Raw genomic sequence first — 16,771 nt, forward strand, 5'->3', positions numbered from 1 at the left:
CGCCAAGGGCGCCGGGGCCGGAGGGCAGGGACAGCCAGGCGCCCGCAGCCTAGGGCCAATGACCGGGGTGGGGGCGCGGGGTACACACACCGGACACACAGCAGCTCCGTAAAGTAAAATACAACAAAATGTTTAATGAGCAAATTCGTCTTAGCAAATATGAAACTGCCACAGAGAGGAGAGGGACGGGGCCACGGGGCTGGGGCACAGGTCGGGGAAGACTAAGGAGAAGAGAATCAACTACGTAAGAAACCGGGGAGGGGGGGCACCAGGGAGAGGACCAGAGGCCAAGAGGACGGGAGCTGTGGTCCTGGAAAGGGAGAAGGCAGGGCTCTGGGGGTCGGACAACAAAATTCAAAATAGTTTGGCCATAAAATATAAACACACTATGTTTCTACGGTGGGGAAGGGGAGAAAGAGGGTAAAAGGGAGGAGAGGCTGTTTTGGGGAGGGGCTCTGGGGGTCCTACCCCGCCCTGCTGTGCACCCCCTCCCCATCCCGACCCCTTCCCTCTGTGTCTGGGTGCATGTATCTGTGTGGGCCTGTGCGCGCACTTCCCCAATTCCCCTCCCCACCCCAACCCCCACCCCACCCTAATTGCTGCCATTCCAGTTGCTGCCGGCTGTCATTCGGCTGTCACTCCTCTGCCCATCTTCTTCAGAGGGAGAAAAGAGGGGGGGTGGGAGGGGGAGCAGCCCCCAGCCAGCCCTGCCCCCACCCTCCCCCTCCACCTCTACCAGAAGTCCCGGCGGTGGTAAGAGTCGGGGTCACAGTATTTTGTGACAACCACTCTGTTGGCGAACTTGCGACCCGTCAGGCCCTGCATGGCTTTCTGGCAGTCAAACACAGAGGTGAACTCCACGAAGATCTGCGGGGATAAGAGACCGGTTGTGAAGGCAAGGTGGCCTTTCAGCCTCCAAGGACAAACTGACTCAGAGCAACCAGCCAGCATCTACCCAAAACCCAGAACTCCACAGGAAGGAGAGGGCCTCGCTACAGGTTTGGGAGCATTTGGCCAACATCCTGCAGAACCCCAGGATCAAAGAGGCATGCAGAGTGAGAAAGAACAGAGGGGAGCTACAGTCAAGAGTCACATGGGACACCTGCATGCTCGCCAAGGAAAGAGGTCACTTGTGTGGAATGTCTTCCCTGTACCGGGCACTGCGCCGGGTGCTCCCCAAGCTCCCCCCAAGGGCCATGTTCTCCCCAGAGGACAGATGAAGGGAAGCTCAGAAATTAAGATTTCAAACCCAAGGTGATTAAAAAAAAAAAAAAAAAAAATCCCAGATATTTGACCCAATGAAGTTTCTCATCTTGTTTAAACCACCAGTTTACAGGAAGTGGAGGGAGGGAGAGGATAATACCAGCCTAATTCTGAATATGGGATTCTGTTGAACCTATTGCTTCAACAAAATGGCAGGGGGGGGGGGGGGGCAGAGACAATTATGTAGAACTGATAAATTTCGATAAAGTTTTATTAAACAAAATGGCATGAATCCTTGTTTGGATCCTTAAACAATATAAAAAAGTCTTTTGAGACGGTAAAGGAAATCTGAACACAAACTTAAATACATCCTCAGGATAATTTTGTTACTGTAATAACAGTATTGTAGCTTCATTAAGATTTTTTTTAGAAATGATCTGTTAAAACGTTTAGAGCAGCACTTCTCAAAACCAGCTTGTGTGTCCCCAGGCGACATTCTGCAATGTCTGGAGACATTTTTGGTGGTCACAAAGGGGGATCCGATGCTACCATCTAGGAGGTGCTTCCATTTACTGGGTGGAGGCTGGGAATGGAGCTTAACATCCAAAAAGCACACAGCACAGAACCTAAAGCAAGTTTTACCAGGCCCCAAATATTAATAGTTCAGATATTATAGAAATGCCCTTGTCACAGGTAAAATTTGGAAATCTGCTTTAAATTATTTTAGGAAAAAAAAAGGGAAACTGGGAAGCTAAATATAGAAATTAAGAATGACTAGATATGGATAACCTGAAGCTGGGTGATGGAGCATCACAACGCTGCTATGTATGCTCAATACAACTTAAATGATGTACTATATATGCCACTACGATAACTCTACTCTTATAAATGTTTGAAAAGAATGAAAAGTTTCAAAACAAAAGAGGCAGGATGATCCCAGAGACCAGCCAGGTCTTCCCATTCATCCTTCCCACAAGTATTTACTCCGCCTCTCAAGAGCCAGCCTCCATTCCAGCATCTGTCATAGCACTGACTGCAAAGGACATGCGGGGAGTGGGTGTTTCTGCCACACAGTGAGGACTGGGCAGGAAAACGGGAGAGGACATAATGCCCATCCGCCCCCTCCCCTCACCCAAGCCCTATCGTCCCTTGGCCCCCAGATGCTCTTTCCACTGCTTCCTGGGCAAGTTCATCCAGCTGACACCAAAACAGGGGTCAGTATGTTGACGACACCTACACTTCTATCAGACCTTATGCCTGGGACGAAGCTCTGTCCTGCTCACAGCTTCCTACACATCTCTGCTGAGGTGTCAACCTGCCCATCGACACTGACCCCCTCCCCCACAAACCTGCTCAACCCCCTCACTTCCTTCTCACCTGCCAGTTCCACCCAATCACCAAAGCCACAAGTCTGAGCATTTTACTGGACTCCTCTTCCCCCTGCAGCATAACTCAAGTCAGTGGGCATTTACAGGTAATGTGTTTCTCAAATCCATGGACTTATTTCTCTCCGTCCTCCTGATCACCATCTTTCACCGAGCTGATCACAAGCTGTTAGTTGCCAAAGCTTCAGAGATCTTACCACTATCCCTTCTGCCCCCTCCAAATTCCCAGGCTGTGGAGTCCAGCCCTGCAGGGTAGAAGAGGTACCGGCTCTGTAATCCCTAGCCACCCCTACCTTATTCTAACGAACCGTCTCCATGTGCCAGGCCACAGACCACAGTTGGGACCTTTCAAAGGCTTCCTGCTCACTGCAGAGAACACCCAACATTCCTCTCAGGCCGATTTGCCACCCTGGGCCTCAGCCCCCAATCCCATCTGCTTTATTCTGCTCAGGCTACACCGGCCTAGTCACTGTCCCCAAAGATACCAGGAGATCTATGCTCACTGGGCTCCCTGGCCAGGACCCTACCTGCCTGCTGGGATAACCTAGTGTCACTTGGGCCTGCTTAATACCGTCTCTTGGCCTCCAATCTCAACACTGCATCCAGAGCATTCCTCCTCCCTTCCCAGGTACCACCTAAGGTGGCAGATATGTTGTCTGACAAGGCTGGCCCCAAGGACTTGGCCAGCTAAAGCCTGAATCACTAGGTGAGTGGCTGGATGAACCTAAGTCACCCCCTCTTTCATGCCTCCCAAGGAGAGCGGAAGGTGCAGACTCCTGGCAGGGGGCCAGAAGTGACATGCCTCAGTGGGCTGGGAAATGTGACTGTATGGCCTGTGTCCTCTGAGGTAGGGCCCAGAAGGCTGCTGTGGGAGTCCAGAGTCGCACAGGGAAGCTTAGTGAGTACCTGGCACCCAGGAGACACAAGCGTGCTTGCTGCCATGGAGACCAATGGTCAGCACTTTTCTCCCCACTGCACAGACAAGACCAAACCACTTGCGAGAGATCATGAGACAGACCGAAGCTATGACAGTTGCAGGCCACACTCCCTGGGGACCCCACACCATGCGGGGAAAGGTGAGGGGAAGGGTGGGCACGCACGCACGCACACGCACACACACGCACGCACCTTTCCACAGCCGGGCACCTCGACGCCGTCCACAGGCCGGGGGATCTCAATGGACTTGACGAGCCCATACTTGCTGCACTCATCCCGCACGTCCTCCACAATCTCCTCGTACTCCTCGTCGTCCAGCAGCTCCTCAGGCAGCACCATGTTCATGAGGCACAGGACCTCAGTCGGGTGGCCGCCCATCTGCACCTGGGAGCTCATCAGGCCTGGCACTTGCAGGGTCACGGGGGTCTGGTTGATGGTGCTCTGTGGGGCAAAGGGCAGAGCAGTCACAGCCAAGGCCACACCAGCTGCCCAGAGGCCTACCCAGGGAAAACCAGGCCCTGTCCCTGTAAGGCTCAGGTGCCCACTCAGCACCACCAAAAAGCCAGAGCCAAAGACTTAGAAGGACCTCCTCCCAGCCCCACCCACCCCACCCCACCCCCAGGTGTCCCTCTAGCCAATGGAAAATGACGTGCCGGGGGGCTCACCAGCGTGGCATTCTTGGCTCCCACACTTGCCCTCTGCACGAGCAGTTTCTTATCCCCCAGCTGCATCCCGTTCAGCCCTGCGATGGCCTGTGTTTGAAGGACGAGGGGTGGGGGGGGTGCGGCGAAGAGGTGCGGGTTAGGGGCCAGGAGCTTGACACCTCCCCACAAGCCCCAATACCCCAGAGCCGGGCATTGGTGGGGGAGAGGGGAAGGCAAAGGGGTCAGAGCTTGGAAAGAGCCAGAACCGAGGGTAAGGGCTCAAGTCCCCCACGCAGGGCCCCGCTGCAGGCCGGCCTCCTCCCGCCCATCCAGAGGAGGGGAGACCAGTGTGGACACAGAGCAAGGTGCAGGGCAAGGACGGACGAAGCAGCACCAGGGGCCCGGGGCTCACCTGATCTGTAACGTTGATGTCCACGTACTCACAGAAGGCATAGCCCTTGGAGAGCCCCGTGGCACTGTCCTTGACCAGGTTGAAGGCCTTGAGAGGCCCGAACGATGTCAGCAGCTCTTTCACCTGAGACAGGGCCGCAACTCTGTCAGGGCTGGTTTGGGTAAAGGCTGGGAGGGGAGCAGTCAGGAGGCGGCGAGGGGTCTACCTGGTCATCATTCAGGTAATTGGGTAAGCCCCCGATGAACAGCTTGTGGGCAGAGTCCGGGACCACGGTGGACACAACTCCTGGGGGAAAAGGGGAGTAAGTAGGCTTTGGTCCCCAAGGCAGGAGCTTTACCCAGCACACAGGGACAGGCCCATTACGCCTGTTGTGGTGACAACAGGCCCACATCCCTCAGTCCACAAGCTTAGCCCAGGCATAGCAGCCCAGCCACGGCTGACAGAAACGGGTCTCCCACACCTGCCCAGCCTCCGAGCGCCCCAATAGCAGCTCTCCTTGGGGCGCGTGGCGGCACGACAGCAGACAGCCCCGGCGGGAGCCCCAAAGATGCAAGCTCATGTCCCAAACCCGCCAACCACGGCAGGTCATGTCTGCGCTCATCCCACGGGCACACCCACCCCCCTTCCACATCTCCACCCCCTTCCCTACCACCCGATGTCTAGCTCAGGTCTCCAGCTCAGGTCTCCGGCTGACCCTCGGTCCCTTCCTCTGTGGTCCTGCACATTTCACGACTACAACAGCCCGGCACTGTCACACACAGCAGACCAGGGAGTGCCTCGGAGAGGCCTGCTGCTCAGGGTCCAGGGTCCACGAGGGCAGGGACGTGCCCAGTTCACTCAGTACCCAGACCCTGGAGACCAGGAGGGCTGTCACAGTGCAGTCACACCAGCAGAATGCCTTTAACGACCACTCTGCGTCTACCCCAACCCTACCATCTCCACTCGTCTTTGGATTCAGGGGCCTGCCAGGTAGCTCAGCCCAGGGTCCTAACACCTCCCGGAGGCTCCCATCAGGCGTGAGCTACCCAGGGCTTGAAGGAAGGGAAACACCACCCACCCAGCCTGACCGGTTCCTGACTTTCCAAGTCCAGACCCTCCCTCAATGGCTGCATGGCCTGGCCCTCCTCTGCAGTCCGCACCAAGTGGCTGCGCCCCACTTCCTCCTGACCTGGGGAGGGACAGGGGGGCCTCAGACCCAAAGCAGGGTGTGCCCTCTCCCACCACCCCAGCCACTCTGACCACCAGAGCCGAGCACCACCAGGGTGTCCGAAGGAAAATAAGCAGAGGCCACAGGCCAGGCCCTGCACATCAAACTCGTGAAACCCGATGCCTTGATGCTCTCCAAAGCCGTATCGCAGCAAGACTCGACAGACTAAGGCACAGGAAGGAATTAGTCCCCTGCAGTCGCCCAGAAAGAGGGGCCTCCAAGCACCCCCCCTCCCACCCCCATCAATCACGACCCCACAGGTAGCTCTCAGCAAGCTACGGGCTTTGCCTACACAGGCACCACCGCTCTGACCGACGGCAGACAAGCACACCGGCAGGAGTCTCATCACCCCAACAGGGCAGTGCCAGAGCCAGGGGCGCCTCAGCCATCAGGCCCAGGCTGTGCCAGGCACCCCAGGGAAGCACACAGTGGCGAGGGCATTGGGGATGGAGGCTCAAACCCAGGATGCAGCCCCAAGTGAGCCTCCCTGAGCCTTGGTGTTCTCATCTATGAACCAGGGAGAAACCTCACACCTACAACAGAGAATGGCTCACAAGGCCCACCCCTAAAACGGGGCCTGAGGCAAGGCTGGCCAGGACCAGCGAGATGCCAAGGTCCCAGTGGCTGCAGACCCCGTGTGGACAATAGTTCTGAAGCTGGGTAGAAAGACTCACGCGAGGGTAATGCAAACTGGGAGCCCAGGTCAGTCCTGGTGCCCAAAATCAAGCCCTCGACAACATCCCCTCCCAACACAATGGGCAGGCTCCTCCCTGATCACACAACCGCTTCCCTCAGAGGGGCCACGGGGCACTCCCCTCTCATCCTCAATCTTGAAGCCTCACCTCCTCCCAAAGGCCATGCTGTACCAACGACCAAGCAATCCTTTCTCGTGCACTTCCTCCTCAGCAGAGGGACCCTGCTACGTGCGCTAACCACAGAGCCTGGCAGAGCAGGGCCCTGCTGAGGGAGCAGGTGCAGAGGCAAAGCCCCACTGGCAGGAGTCCAGTGGGGGAGAGCACCAAGCACAAAGCCTGGCAGCGGGAAGGTGTGGAGGGCCAAACTGAATTCACAAACTCAAAGGGTTCTGCGCTTTCCTGCCTCCAAAGACAGCTCTGGCTCTCCCTGCCGCCCCCCTTCTTATCTTAAAGGACAGTCAGGACCCCACATCAGCCCTGAACAGCTGGGCCTGACTTTGGTGGGAACGGATTTAACGTTTCAGGACTCCCGGTGATGCATATTTACTTTCAAGTCAACACGATTCCATCAAGACAAGGAAGTCACTTTCCAGGTTCCTGAATTGTTTCTCTTCCAACCACAAATACCTGAACTTTATCAAACACTTTCCCCTTTAGCCTCTTTATATAATAAAATTGACTTACTTTCTTCTGAAAAGCAAAGATCAAAACGTGAACCTCACCATGGAAAAAGCCCGAGCGGAGGATGCTTAACCTGCAGACAGATTCACACTTCCTGCGACGTCCCACTACCCGCCCAGGCCCCTCTGGACAGGCAAACCTCAAGTGAGAAGATCCACGAGTGACCCTTCAGCTGTTTAATCACAGCAACAGCCCCTCCATCAAGGGGAAGACCACCCCGAGCCACTGTCCCTGGATGGGAGATGTCCACTCCCACAGGGTGAAGGACACACGCAGAAGGCAGCACAAGACGATGGCAGAGTGATGACTCTGGACACAAGCCAGGTCCCCTGGGAGACCACTAATCATGCCCTTGCCTTGCTGGCCTTCTGAGATGGGCTCACAGTCTCCACAATGGCAACAGGCAAACCTTTCAATGAAAAACCAGGCGGCAAATATTTTCAGTCTGTCACACAGTCCTGACACAGGATCTCTGTCACCCAACTTGGCCACTCCAACACAAAAACACAGATAATAAGCAATGAGTGGGCTGGGCTATGTGCCAATAAATCGTTAAAAAACAGGCAGGGGGGACCTGGCTAGCTCAGTTGGTACAGCATGTGCCTCTTGATTTCAGGTGCATGAGTTTGAGCTCCACGTTGGGTTTGAAGCCCACTTTAAAATTTTTTGTGTTAGTATTTATTCTTTTTTTTGATAAAGACAGAGCGCGAGTTGGGGAGGGGCAGAGAAAGAGACACAGAATCCAAAGCAGGCTCCAGGCTCTGAACTGTCAGCACAGAGCCCAACGTGGGGCTCGAACTCACGGACCGTGAGATCATGACCTGAGCCAAAGTCAGACGCTCAACCGACTGAGCCACCCAGGTGCCCCAGGAGCCCACTTTAAAGAAACAAACAGAAAGCTACGTGTGGCCTCCTACCTGTCACCTGCTGACCATGTACTTACTATAGGGCTGTCACAAATATTAACACGATCCACAGCCTACTTGAGGCAGAGCCTGACGCAGCAGGCAGCAGCAACCGGTTATAAAAATATAACACGCTGAATTTACTTAACAAAAAACAATATTCCATAGCTCCACCTGGGAAACGGTCCCACAGATGCGTGCACAAAAACAAGGTCATCAGGCTGTGCATTTAGAGGGCGTCAGCATGTGTCATGCGTCGTTTCTTGAAAGAATTAAAGAAATCCACTGAATTTACCAAATTATTACAGCGGAAGACACTGGAGACAAGCTGGGGAACCAGCCTCCAGTCCTGAGGCGCCTGCCAGCCTCCCTGGGACTCCAAGTCCCCGACTCTGCCAAGGGTGGACCCAATTTCTAAAAGGTGTCCTTCGGTGCAAAGCCTCGGCCAGCTGCTTACTTGCTCCCCACCCAGAGCACCAGTGCTCACCTACCTTTCCTGGGAGAACGCCAGGGGCCTGAGACGACAGAACTGGCTCCCCCAAGCCCACAACACTCCCACAGAGGCCCCAATCCTCACTTACACCCGTCTGCCCACAGGGGCCCGCAAACAGCCTGGAGGTCGAGTCAGGCCTGCTGTCTGTTTCTGTACTTCCCGCTACTGCAGGACCCGTGGGTATTTTATGAAACCAAAACGTTGCCGAGCGTAACTGATAAAGGATGTGGCGCACAGCCAGGCCCGTTCAATTAGGTATCACAGGAGGCTGCGTGCAGACTACACCATCGCCACAGAACAGTCGTGACCAAAATGTACGGCTCACGAAACCAAAAACATTCACTCTCCGACCCTCTGCAGAATAAGCTTGCTGGCCCCAGGTCTGCCGTGCTCTCTACTGACCAGGACCGGACACAGCTATGGGGCACGGCCCGGAGCACGAGACTGAAGAGAAACTAGGACCAAAATAGGAGGGAACACCCAGATGCCGACCTCACACTGGGAACTCAATTGCAAACCGCTAACCTGCTTGTGCTCACACTGACCTCCCAGGTCCCAGAAAAGGAACGACAGGACAGGCAGGCTGCAAGCCCCTCACCTCCCTCGACGCCTCCCACGACCCTGGCTCTGCCACTTATGAGCTGCGCATCCTCAAGCGGGGAGGACACCAAGCTCTAAAGGTTTGGGGAAACGGATGAGAAGCACTCACACCACTTCCCAAGCAGCTCTGGCTGGGTCGGGGAGAGAAGGGCGGACGAGTCCCCCACTCACCAGGCACGTAGACAGAGGGGTTCTCCGACATGCCAGGCAGGGGCTGGTAGTCATGAGGCCTGCGGATCTTCAGCGACTGGCCTTGGAAGATGATGCCATCAAAAGCCATGGCCTGGGTGGTCTCATCCACGGAGCGAAACTGCAAGAGAAGCGGGTGGTGAGGGTCAGGGAACCCAGCAGACAACAGCCTGCAAAAGGGCCTAGGGCAAACAAGAGCTGCTACAGAGCCACAGGGACCAGGAGGAACACACGCTTCCCTGAGCCCACCGTGCACCCAGCTCACCTCCAAGAAAGCAAAGTTCTTGTCCTGGTTAATCTGCACAGCCAAGACAGGGTTGCCAGGGGCCTGGGTCAGCCCCCCAAGGCGCATCTGGGCGTTGAAGAAATCCATCATGGCCTCCTGCAGAGGGAATAGGAGACAGGGGGGGGCGGGGGAAGGGAGGTGGAGAGAGGAGGGGAGGGTGAGAGAGGGAGACACAGACGGGTTTGGGGGTGAGGGGAAGGGAGGGGGTGGGGAAGGGTGGAAGAAGGGAGGGAACAGTGAAATAGAAATGGGGGCAGAGAGACCAATAGTAGGAACAGAAGCAGTAGAAAAATGGGAGAACAGGGAGGAAGGAGGCAGAAGCAAGAGGACAGCCAGAGGCCAGGAGCGTGGGGCAGGCCACAGGGGCCCCAACCAGAGAAGAGACGTCATTCAAGAAAAGTGCAGGGAGACAGTGACAACAGAGAGTAAAAAGCACGAGATAGAGAGAACAGAAAACGAAACGTAAAAAAAAAAAAAAAAAAAAAAAAAAAACCGTCCAATAGCGACAAGAAGAAAGCAGTAAGAAAGCAAGAAAGAAAAACCCAGCAGGGACACAGAGCACCAAGTCAGAGAAAAAGAGGAGTGAAGGGACAGGGACAGGGAAGGTGGAGGAGAGGAGGGCAAGGGTGGGAGGGCGGGCGGGAGGGGAGGAGAAAAGAGTGATGTGGCGGGATCTGGCCCTGGAGTCCGGGGGCTGCTTTATCAAACGTAGCAAAGTGCAGGTTGAGAAAGTCAGAATGGACCTTACTTGCCTTCGACGACGGTAGCAAACTTTTTGTTGCTACGAGGGATCTCAGCCCCACAATATTTCACTTTAAAGAGAAATGGAAACAACTCTTTGATCTCGGGATTCTCGGGGTGCCATGGGAAGGGGTTGGGGAGAGGGGGAGGGGAGAGGACCGGTGGGGAAGGTAGGGGAGGTCAGGGCCATCAAAAACAAAAGAGCAGCGACCATGGGAGGGACGTGGGGAGAGGATGGGAACAGGCGGCAGAGAACCAGAGACGTGTCAGAGAAAACCGAGGGGAGCGTGCGTCTGTGTGTGTGTGTGTGTGTGTGTGTGTGTGTGTGTGTGTATGCGCGCGTGAGAGTCTCCCTCTCTGTCTCTCTCGAAACGGACTCGTGGATTTTCGTAGGTTCATTATGTGTGTGCTTGATCCCTGGGTTGGTGGAGGAGGTTGGGAGAGGGGAGACGGGAGAGGGGAAGAGGAGGGAGGGAGAGGGCCACCCCCAGCCCGGCCCCTGGCTGGCTCAACTCCATCGGTCCATCTGGGAGGGGGCCGGGGGGCCTTGCAGGAGCAGAATCTGACCCGTGCAGGTAGGGGGAGGGAAGGGGGGGGAGGGGAGGAATGGGTACGGGAATCGGGGAGAGGGTAGGGGCAGGGAAAAGGCAGGGGGCGGGCAGTACCTCAGTGATGCCAAAGGGGATGTTGCCCACGTAGAGACGCCGGGCCTGTCTGGTCATCTGGCTCCCGACCACGGGCACCGGCGTCGGGGTCACAGCCAGGCCGTCAGGGGTCATGGTGGGGAGAAGGGCGGTGGCTGGAATCTGACCCGCGGCTTCAAGAGGGGAACAACAGGATTAGATGGCAACAGGGCAATCCCCTACACCCCCCACCCCGTTCAGGGACCACCGCACACCTGGGAGGGCGGCTCCACATGGACCAGTCCCACCGAGGCCTCATCCAGGCCCCCAGCACCTACTCCACGGGAGGCTTCAGAAAGGCAGAAGCCAGAGAGCCCAGGGCACGAACCTCATCGTCCCTCACCACCCCACCCACCAAGAACAGGGTCTGTTCTCTCAACCACCCAGCAAGTTAAAGTAAGGAAGCGGCGGCCCCAGCCCACCTTGCATGGCCTTGTACTGCATGGGGGTGATGTGCTCAAAGCCAGGTGGCGGTACATCCCAGTATTTACGGACCTTCTTCTTCTTTTCGTGGCGGGGGGAGCGACTGGGAGGGCGGGAGGGGAGAGTGGGGCAGGACAACCTCAGTCTGACCAAAGGTGGGCCTGTGAGCCCCCCCAGGCCCCCCAGCCCCCCACCAGCAGTGCAGCACTCTCCAGAAGGGAGAGGATCTGGGTCAGGGCCGCGCCCAGGCCTGGGGGAGGTGCCGGTCTCAAGGCAGTGCTTGGGCCAGGGCTGGACAAGGACAGGGCAGGGTTCAGGGGGGAGAGGGCAAAGGGAGGGGACGTCGGAGTAGAAGGGGCAGGAAGAGAAGCTCACATCAATCCACCGTGCTCCTCTTTAGCGCCTCTGGTCAAAGGTTTGCTGGGGGGTGGGAGGGAAAGGTATGAGGAGGGGTGACTGGGGACCCTTGTCTTCCCCACACGCCACACCTCCCCAAGGGCTCCGAGCCCCAGGGCTGGGGGCAGGGCCGAGGTGAACAAGCAACAAGCAGGCCCCCTCGGCCCTGCCATTCCCCCCAACCTCCCCATCCCAGGAAAGAGGAACTACGAGAGAAGGGCCACACAGACCACTTTCTACTTGGAGAAACTGAGATGGAACGAAGCAGAACTTCCACCTGCCCACCCTTCCTCACCTAAGGGGACAGAGAACAAACAGGGGACCCTGGGAAGGGAAAAGGCATTAGAAGAGCAGAAGGCAGCTAAAGGTGGGGGGGGGGGGGGGGAGACGCTGCCCCCCCCCCCCCCCAAGAACTCCCTGTTCTCAGAAGGCAGAGCACAGGCCTCAGAAGACCATCCCAAGAGAACCACAGAAAGACAGCAGGGGGCGAAAAAGGAAGGGGCCCTAGGAGACAGGGGCTGGGGCAGCCCTCACGAAGAAGGAAACAGTCGATGCCCTGACGCTAGACTCACCTCCAAGAACCTACTGCCCCCACCGACCCATCAGAAACTAAACTCTAGAAACAACTGAACTCAAGACAGACAAGCCCCAGACCCCTCCCGCAGACACAGAGAAGAGCCACAGAGGCCCAGGCACACCAGGTACATGTGCAGGGACACCCTACACCCACGCTAGCCCACCCCCACCTGTGCCCAGCCAGGGGTCCCCCAGCCCTGGTACCTTCGCCGCCGCCTGTCCCGGGAGGCGCTGCGCTGGTCCCGGTTGCGCCGGTCGCGGCTCCGGCTCCGGCGCTTGCGGTCCCGGCTTCGAGAGCGGCTGTGGCTACGCTTCCGGTGCCGGTTCTCCTTGTCTCTCTCTGGGCCAGGGGGAGGGGGAGGAGACTGAGCTGAGGGAGGACACGGCCCAGCCCACCCACTCACTGGTGGCTATGCCCCAAGCCCCAGGGAGGCCACCCCCAAGGGGAAGGGATTCGATGGAGGAGGGGAGATAGCAGGCTTCCTGGGTCCACAAGCGAATCCAGGGACCTTAGGGGACCAAGGGGACGGGAGCTGGTTACCTGAGGGGAGAGGGCCTGGAAATGCCCCCGGGGTGTAAGATACCTGAGGACGCTCAGGAGGAGCTGGGGAGCCAGAGAAGACAGAGGAGGCTGGCTCCTGGTCCCCCTCGAGGGCTGAGGGGCCTGACCCCAGGGTCGTCCCTGAGAGGGGCAGGGCTAGAGGCTGGGGAATCAAGAGACCCAATGATGTTTTCCTGAATGAAGGAAACTGGCGACCCCTCAGGAAAGACCTCCTCAACCAGCTGGCACCCACAGCCCCACCATCAGGCCCCAGGCACCAGACAGAGATCTGATAGCCCCACAAAGCCAAGACACCCAACAGTCCCTTCCCAACCAGCTGAAGAATACAAGAGTCCCTCCTCTAGGGAGGTGCCCCTTCCTGAATTTGGGCTAAAGAGGAGGTGCCAGGAGGAGTGTGCCCTGCCCACTCCGGCCCACTGCCCCTCGCAGGCTGGCATCCCAAACCACCCCTACCTGCCCATTGTCCCTCAAAGCCAGTACAAGAGAAACCAGGGTCCAGCCCCCAGTTGGCTCATACTTTTCGGGTGGCGCCTAGAACAGAGCACAGCCTTGCCTGTAAAACCAGACACCTCTGCTCAACAGACCTCTCACCTGGGAAGGAGGTGCAGGCCCCGTCACAGTATATTTCCTCACCCTTAGTTCAAAGACACCCCGGACTCCCCAACTACCCATGTCCAGGGACAGAAAAAGGAACAGATAATAAGGACAGGGCGTTAAAGTGGACTTTGGCCTCACCCATACTACTTTATACTGTACGCTTCTTCAGACAATTAAATGTGAACTTTCTGTAGATTGAGTGTCAATTCCTGAACCACTCAGGAAAGGTGCTCCTTCCAAGCACCTCAGAAAACACACAGCAGCAAACACCAGAATGCTCCTGAGAGCAGGCTCCGTACTTAGTCCCACTTGCTCTCCATCCTCACCACTGCTTTGAGAAAACACTGTGGCCACTCAATAGGAAAAATGAGGCACAAGGAGCTCGTGTAACTTGCCTGTGGCCAAAAAGCAACAAAAGAGTGAAGCCTGAATGTGAACAACGTAACATCAGCAAGTACAGTTACCAACACCTGGGCACACATCTTAACACAAAGCAGGCAGAACTCACTAGGGTCTGCCTAGAACCACTAACGACAACATCATTATCTCCTTGAAAACTAAAGAAGTAAAAAAAAAAAAAAAAAAAAAAAAAAAGACTGGAAGCAACACGAAGTAGAAGACAAACACGGAGGCCTGGCACTGGGCACAGGGAGGAGCTGTGGCCTTGGACCGCTGGCTTCACGCTTGTAAGAGGAGCAGGGTGTGAGCCCCAAGCACTTTTCCTGCGGCTGAGGCTCTGAAACAGACAAGGAGGCAGAGGGACCAACAGGAAATGGTGATGCCTGCAGGGGTGGTGGCTGAGATCAGACAAGGAACTTAATTCCCTGGAGACACAGGTGCGGCACACACAGGCAGGGGCTAAAGCTCAGAGGCCGGCCCACAAAGACAAAGATCCACAGGCAAGGCAACACGTGGACAGAGTTTCCTGCCTCCAACACGAGAAAAGGAGCTTCGCCGCTCAAAATGCTGTGGGCACATTGTGGGAACAGCTCCACTAACCCAGGGGACATGCCAGGGCTGCGAGCGTGGCCTCCCAGTGCCAGTGGGGACACCCGGGGAGAACCCAGGCAGCACACGCGCCAGCACCTCTCGGAAGAACTCAATCAGCTCCACCTGGCAGCCCGGCCTACTGCAACTTGGCCTCGCAGCCAGCCAGTCTCAGGAGGCGTTGCAGCTTTTTGCCTTACCAACATGTATAAAACCCCGGAAAAACAACCCAACCTTTCCTTAGACAAAGGTTGTACCTACCCCAAGTGCGGGAGCACCTGGCAGAAAACATCTGAAAAACACCTTTCCCTGACGGTGCCAGTTGGGAGAGTGAAGACACGCCTCTCTCCTCAGTATTACACTAAGGACGTTTTCACAATAGAAGAGGCGTCACTTACTAGGCACTTCACGCATGCCAAGCCACACGCCACACGTTCGTACACGTTTACCCGCATTTAACCTCAGCTCTGCCTCTCACCAGCTGAAACCTGGGAGAAGTGTTTAAACTCTTTGAGCCACTTTTCTCGTCTGCAAAAGGAAGGAAATCATCAGCATCACATGGCGATTACAAGGATCCATTTAGAAAAACTACACAGGGCTTAACAAAGTGCCTGGCAATTGACAAGCGCCCAGAGTTTAACTATCAAGGATTGTTACTACCATCCTCGTTAATTCCAAAATCGCAGTGACAAAACAAAGAGTCAACGTACAAACCCCGACAAAACACAGAAATACGGAGGCAGCACAGCTGCTGGGCAACAAAGGTGTCCGAACCCAGGAACGCCCAACTCCAAAGCCCACATCACGTAGAAACAGACACCCCATGTGCGCTCTCCCCAGACGCTGTCTCCTAGGCCAGCCACCCCCAACCGACTTCTGGACAGGGTTCGCTGCGCTCCCCGTTCAGGCCTCCCAACGCGGGCAGCTTCTGCCTCAAGCCCCCCACCTTCGCTCTCAAAACGACCTAAAGACAGGACGAATTTTTGCAGCCCCTAACGACTGTCGTCGTCCGGACGTTCTTGCAGCCCCTGTGCTGCTTCGCACCAGCACGACCCCACGCCTTGCTAACTCGGTACCACCGGGGGCAACGTCCCCCGCCCTCATCTCCACGGCGACCAGATTTAGGAGGCTTAATCTGTGCCCTGAGACTGGACCGGACACGGGGGCCGCTCTCTAGCTGGGAGGGGACGAGACACAAACACCCCGCGACCGTCGGGACTCCCAGAAGTCCCGTGTCGGAAGGACGCACGCGTGTCCTCTCTCACGAGCGACACCGCGTCACGCTTGCCGATACCCGGGCGGGGACCCAGCCGGGGCCCACGTGAAGGGGGTTAGCAACCGCCATTTTGGAACAAAGGGGGCGTGGAGACCCGGGCCGCTGGCCCGGCCGGAAGCGGAAGTGCCGGGGCAGCGGGAAAGAAAGGAGGCTTTGCGGGATCTGATACCTGTAATCTTTCAGTTTAAAAAAAAAAACAAAACAAAACGGAAAAGAAAAGAGAACGGGGAGTCCGCGAGGGAACACCCGGCGGGTCCGCGCCGCCTCCGCCGCGGACCACGTGGGGTGTAGAACGGCGCGCGCCGCGCATGCGTCCAGGACCCGCGCCCGCCGCCCCCTCCTCTCTCCTCCCCTCCCCTCCAGCGCGCGGCGGCACGCCGGGTGGTCACGTGAACCAGGCGCGCGCCACGGAGCGGTGGGGGGGGTGCGCAGCGCGGCCCTGAAAGGAGGGGGAAGAGAGGGGGGGAAAATGGCGGGGGACACGGAGAGAGGCCCGGAGCCGCCCCGCCCGCCGCCCCGCGCCCCCAGCGCCCTCACCTTGCTTATTTTCGTTGAGCTGCCGCTCGAACTCGTCGAAGTCCGACATGCTGAGGCGGCCGCGTAAGGGCCCTGTGCAGCTCTGGCCTCGCCTTGCCGCCCGCCCGCTCTGGCCGCTTCGGCTACTTCCGCCGCTCGCTTCGGCTACTTCCGGCCGCCGCCGGCGCTCCGCCGCCTCCTACCTAATCAAGCCCGGGCCGCCCGCCCCGCCCCGCCCCGGCTCCGCCCCTCACCCCGCCCGCCCGCCCGCCCACGAGGTGTCCCTCCCCCCTGCCCGAGCCTGGCTCCAAATAGCGTCGGCTATTTCCGGACCGTAGAAGAAATCGGGAGCGGCTGCTTCGGCTGATTCCGAAAACA

The 16,771-nt window shown here is 57.2% G+C and overlaps 1 protein-coding gene across 2 annotated transcripts; it reads right to left on the reverse strand.

Annotated features, from left to right (window-relative positions):
* Positions 1-109: 109 nt before the first annotated feature.
* U2AF2 (U2 small nuclear RNA auxiliary factor 2) lies at positions 110-16,625 on the reverse strand. 2 transcript variants are annotated; one of them, XM_019437784.2, is made up of 12 exons: positions 16,415-16,625; positions 12,660-12,795; positions 11,859-11,903; positions 11,483-11,586; positions 11,043-11,194; positions 9,616-9,732; positions 9,333-9,471; positions 4,786-4,865; positions 4,581-4,703; positions 4,178-4,276; positions 3,717-3,965; positions 110-867 (listed from the first exon to the last, which is right to left on the reverse strand). In XM_019437784.2, the coding sequence occupies exons 1-12, from the start codon at positions 16,461-16,463 to the stop codon at positions 733-735; spliced, it is 1,428 nt and encodes a 475-aa protein (XP_019293329.1). In that variant the 5' UTR covers positions 16,464-16,625; the 3' UTR covers positions 110-732. The 2 variants fall into 2 exon arrangements, with proteins under 2 accessions (XP_019293329.1, XP_019293330.1); XM_019437785.2 differs by having other exon boundaries at positions 4,190-4,276; positions 16,415-16,624.
* Positions 16,626-16,771: the final 146 nt, after the last annotated feature.

The sequence above is a fragment of the Panthera pardus genome, unplaced genomic scaffold, assembly GCF_024362965.1.
Source record: "Panthera pardus isolate Hobbes unplaced genomic scaffold, ASM2436296v1 HiC_scaffold_18, whole genome shotgun sequence".
NCBI classification, from domain to species: Eukaryota; Metazoa; Chordata; class Mammalia; order Carnivora; family Felidae; genus Panthera; species Panthera pardus.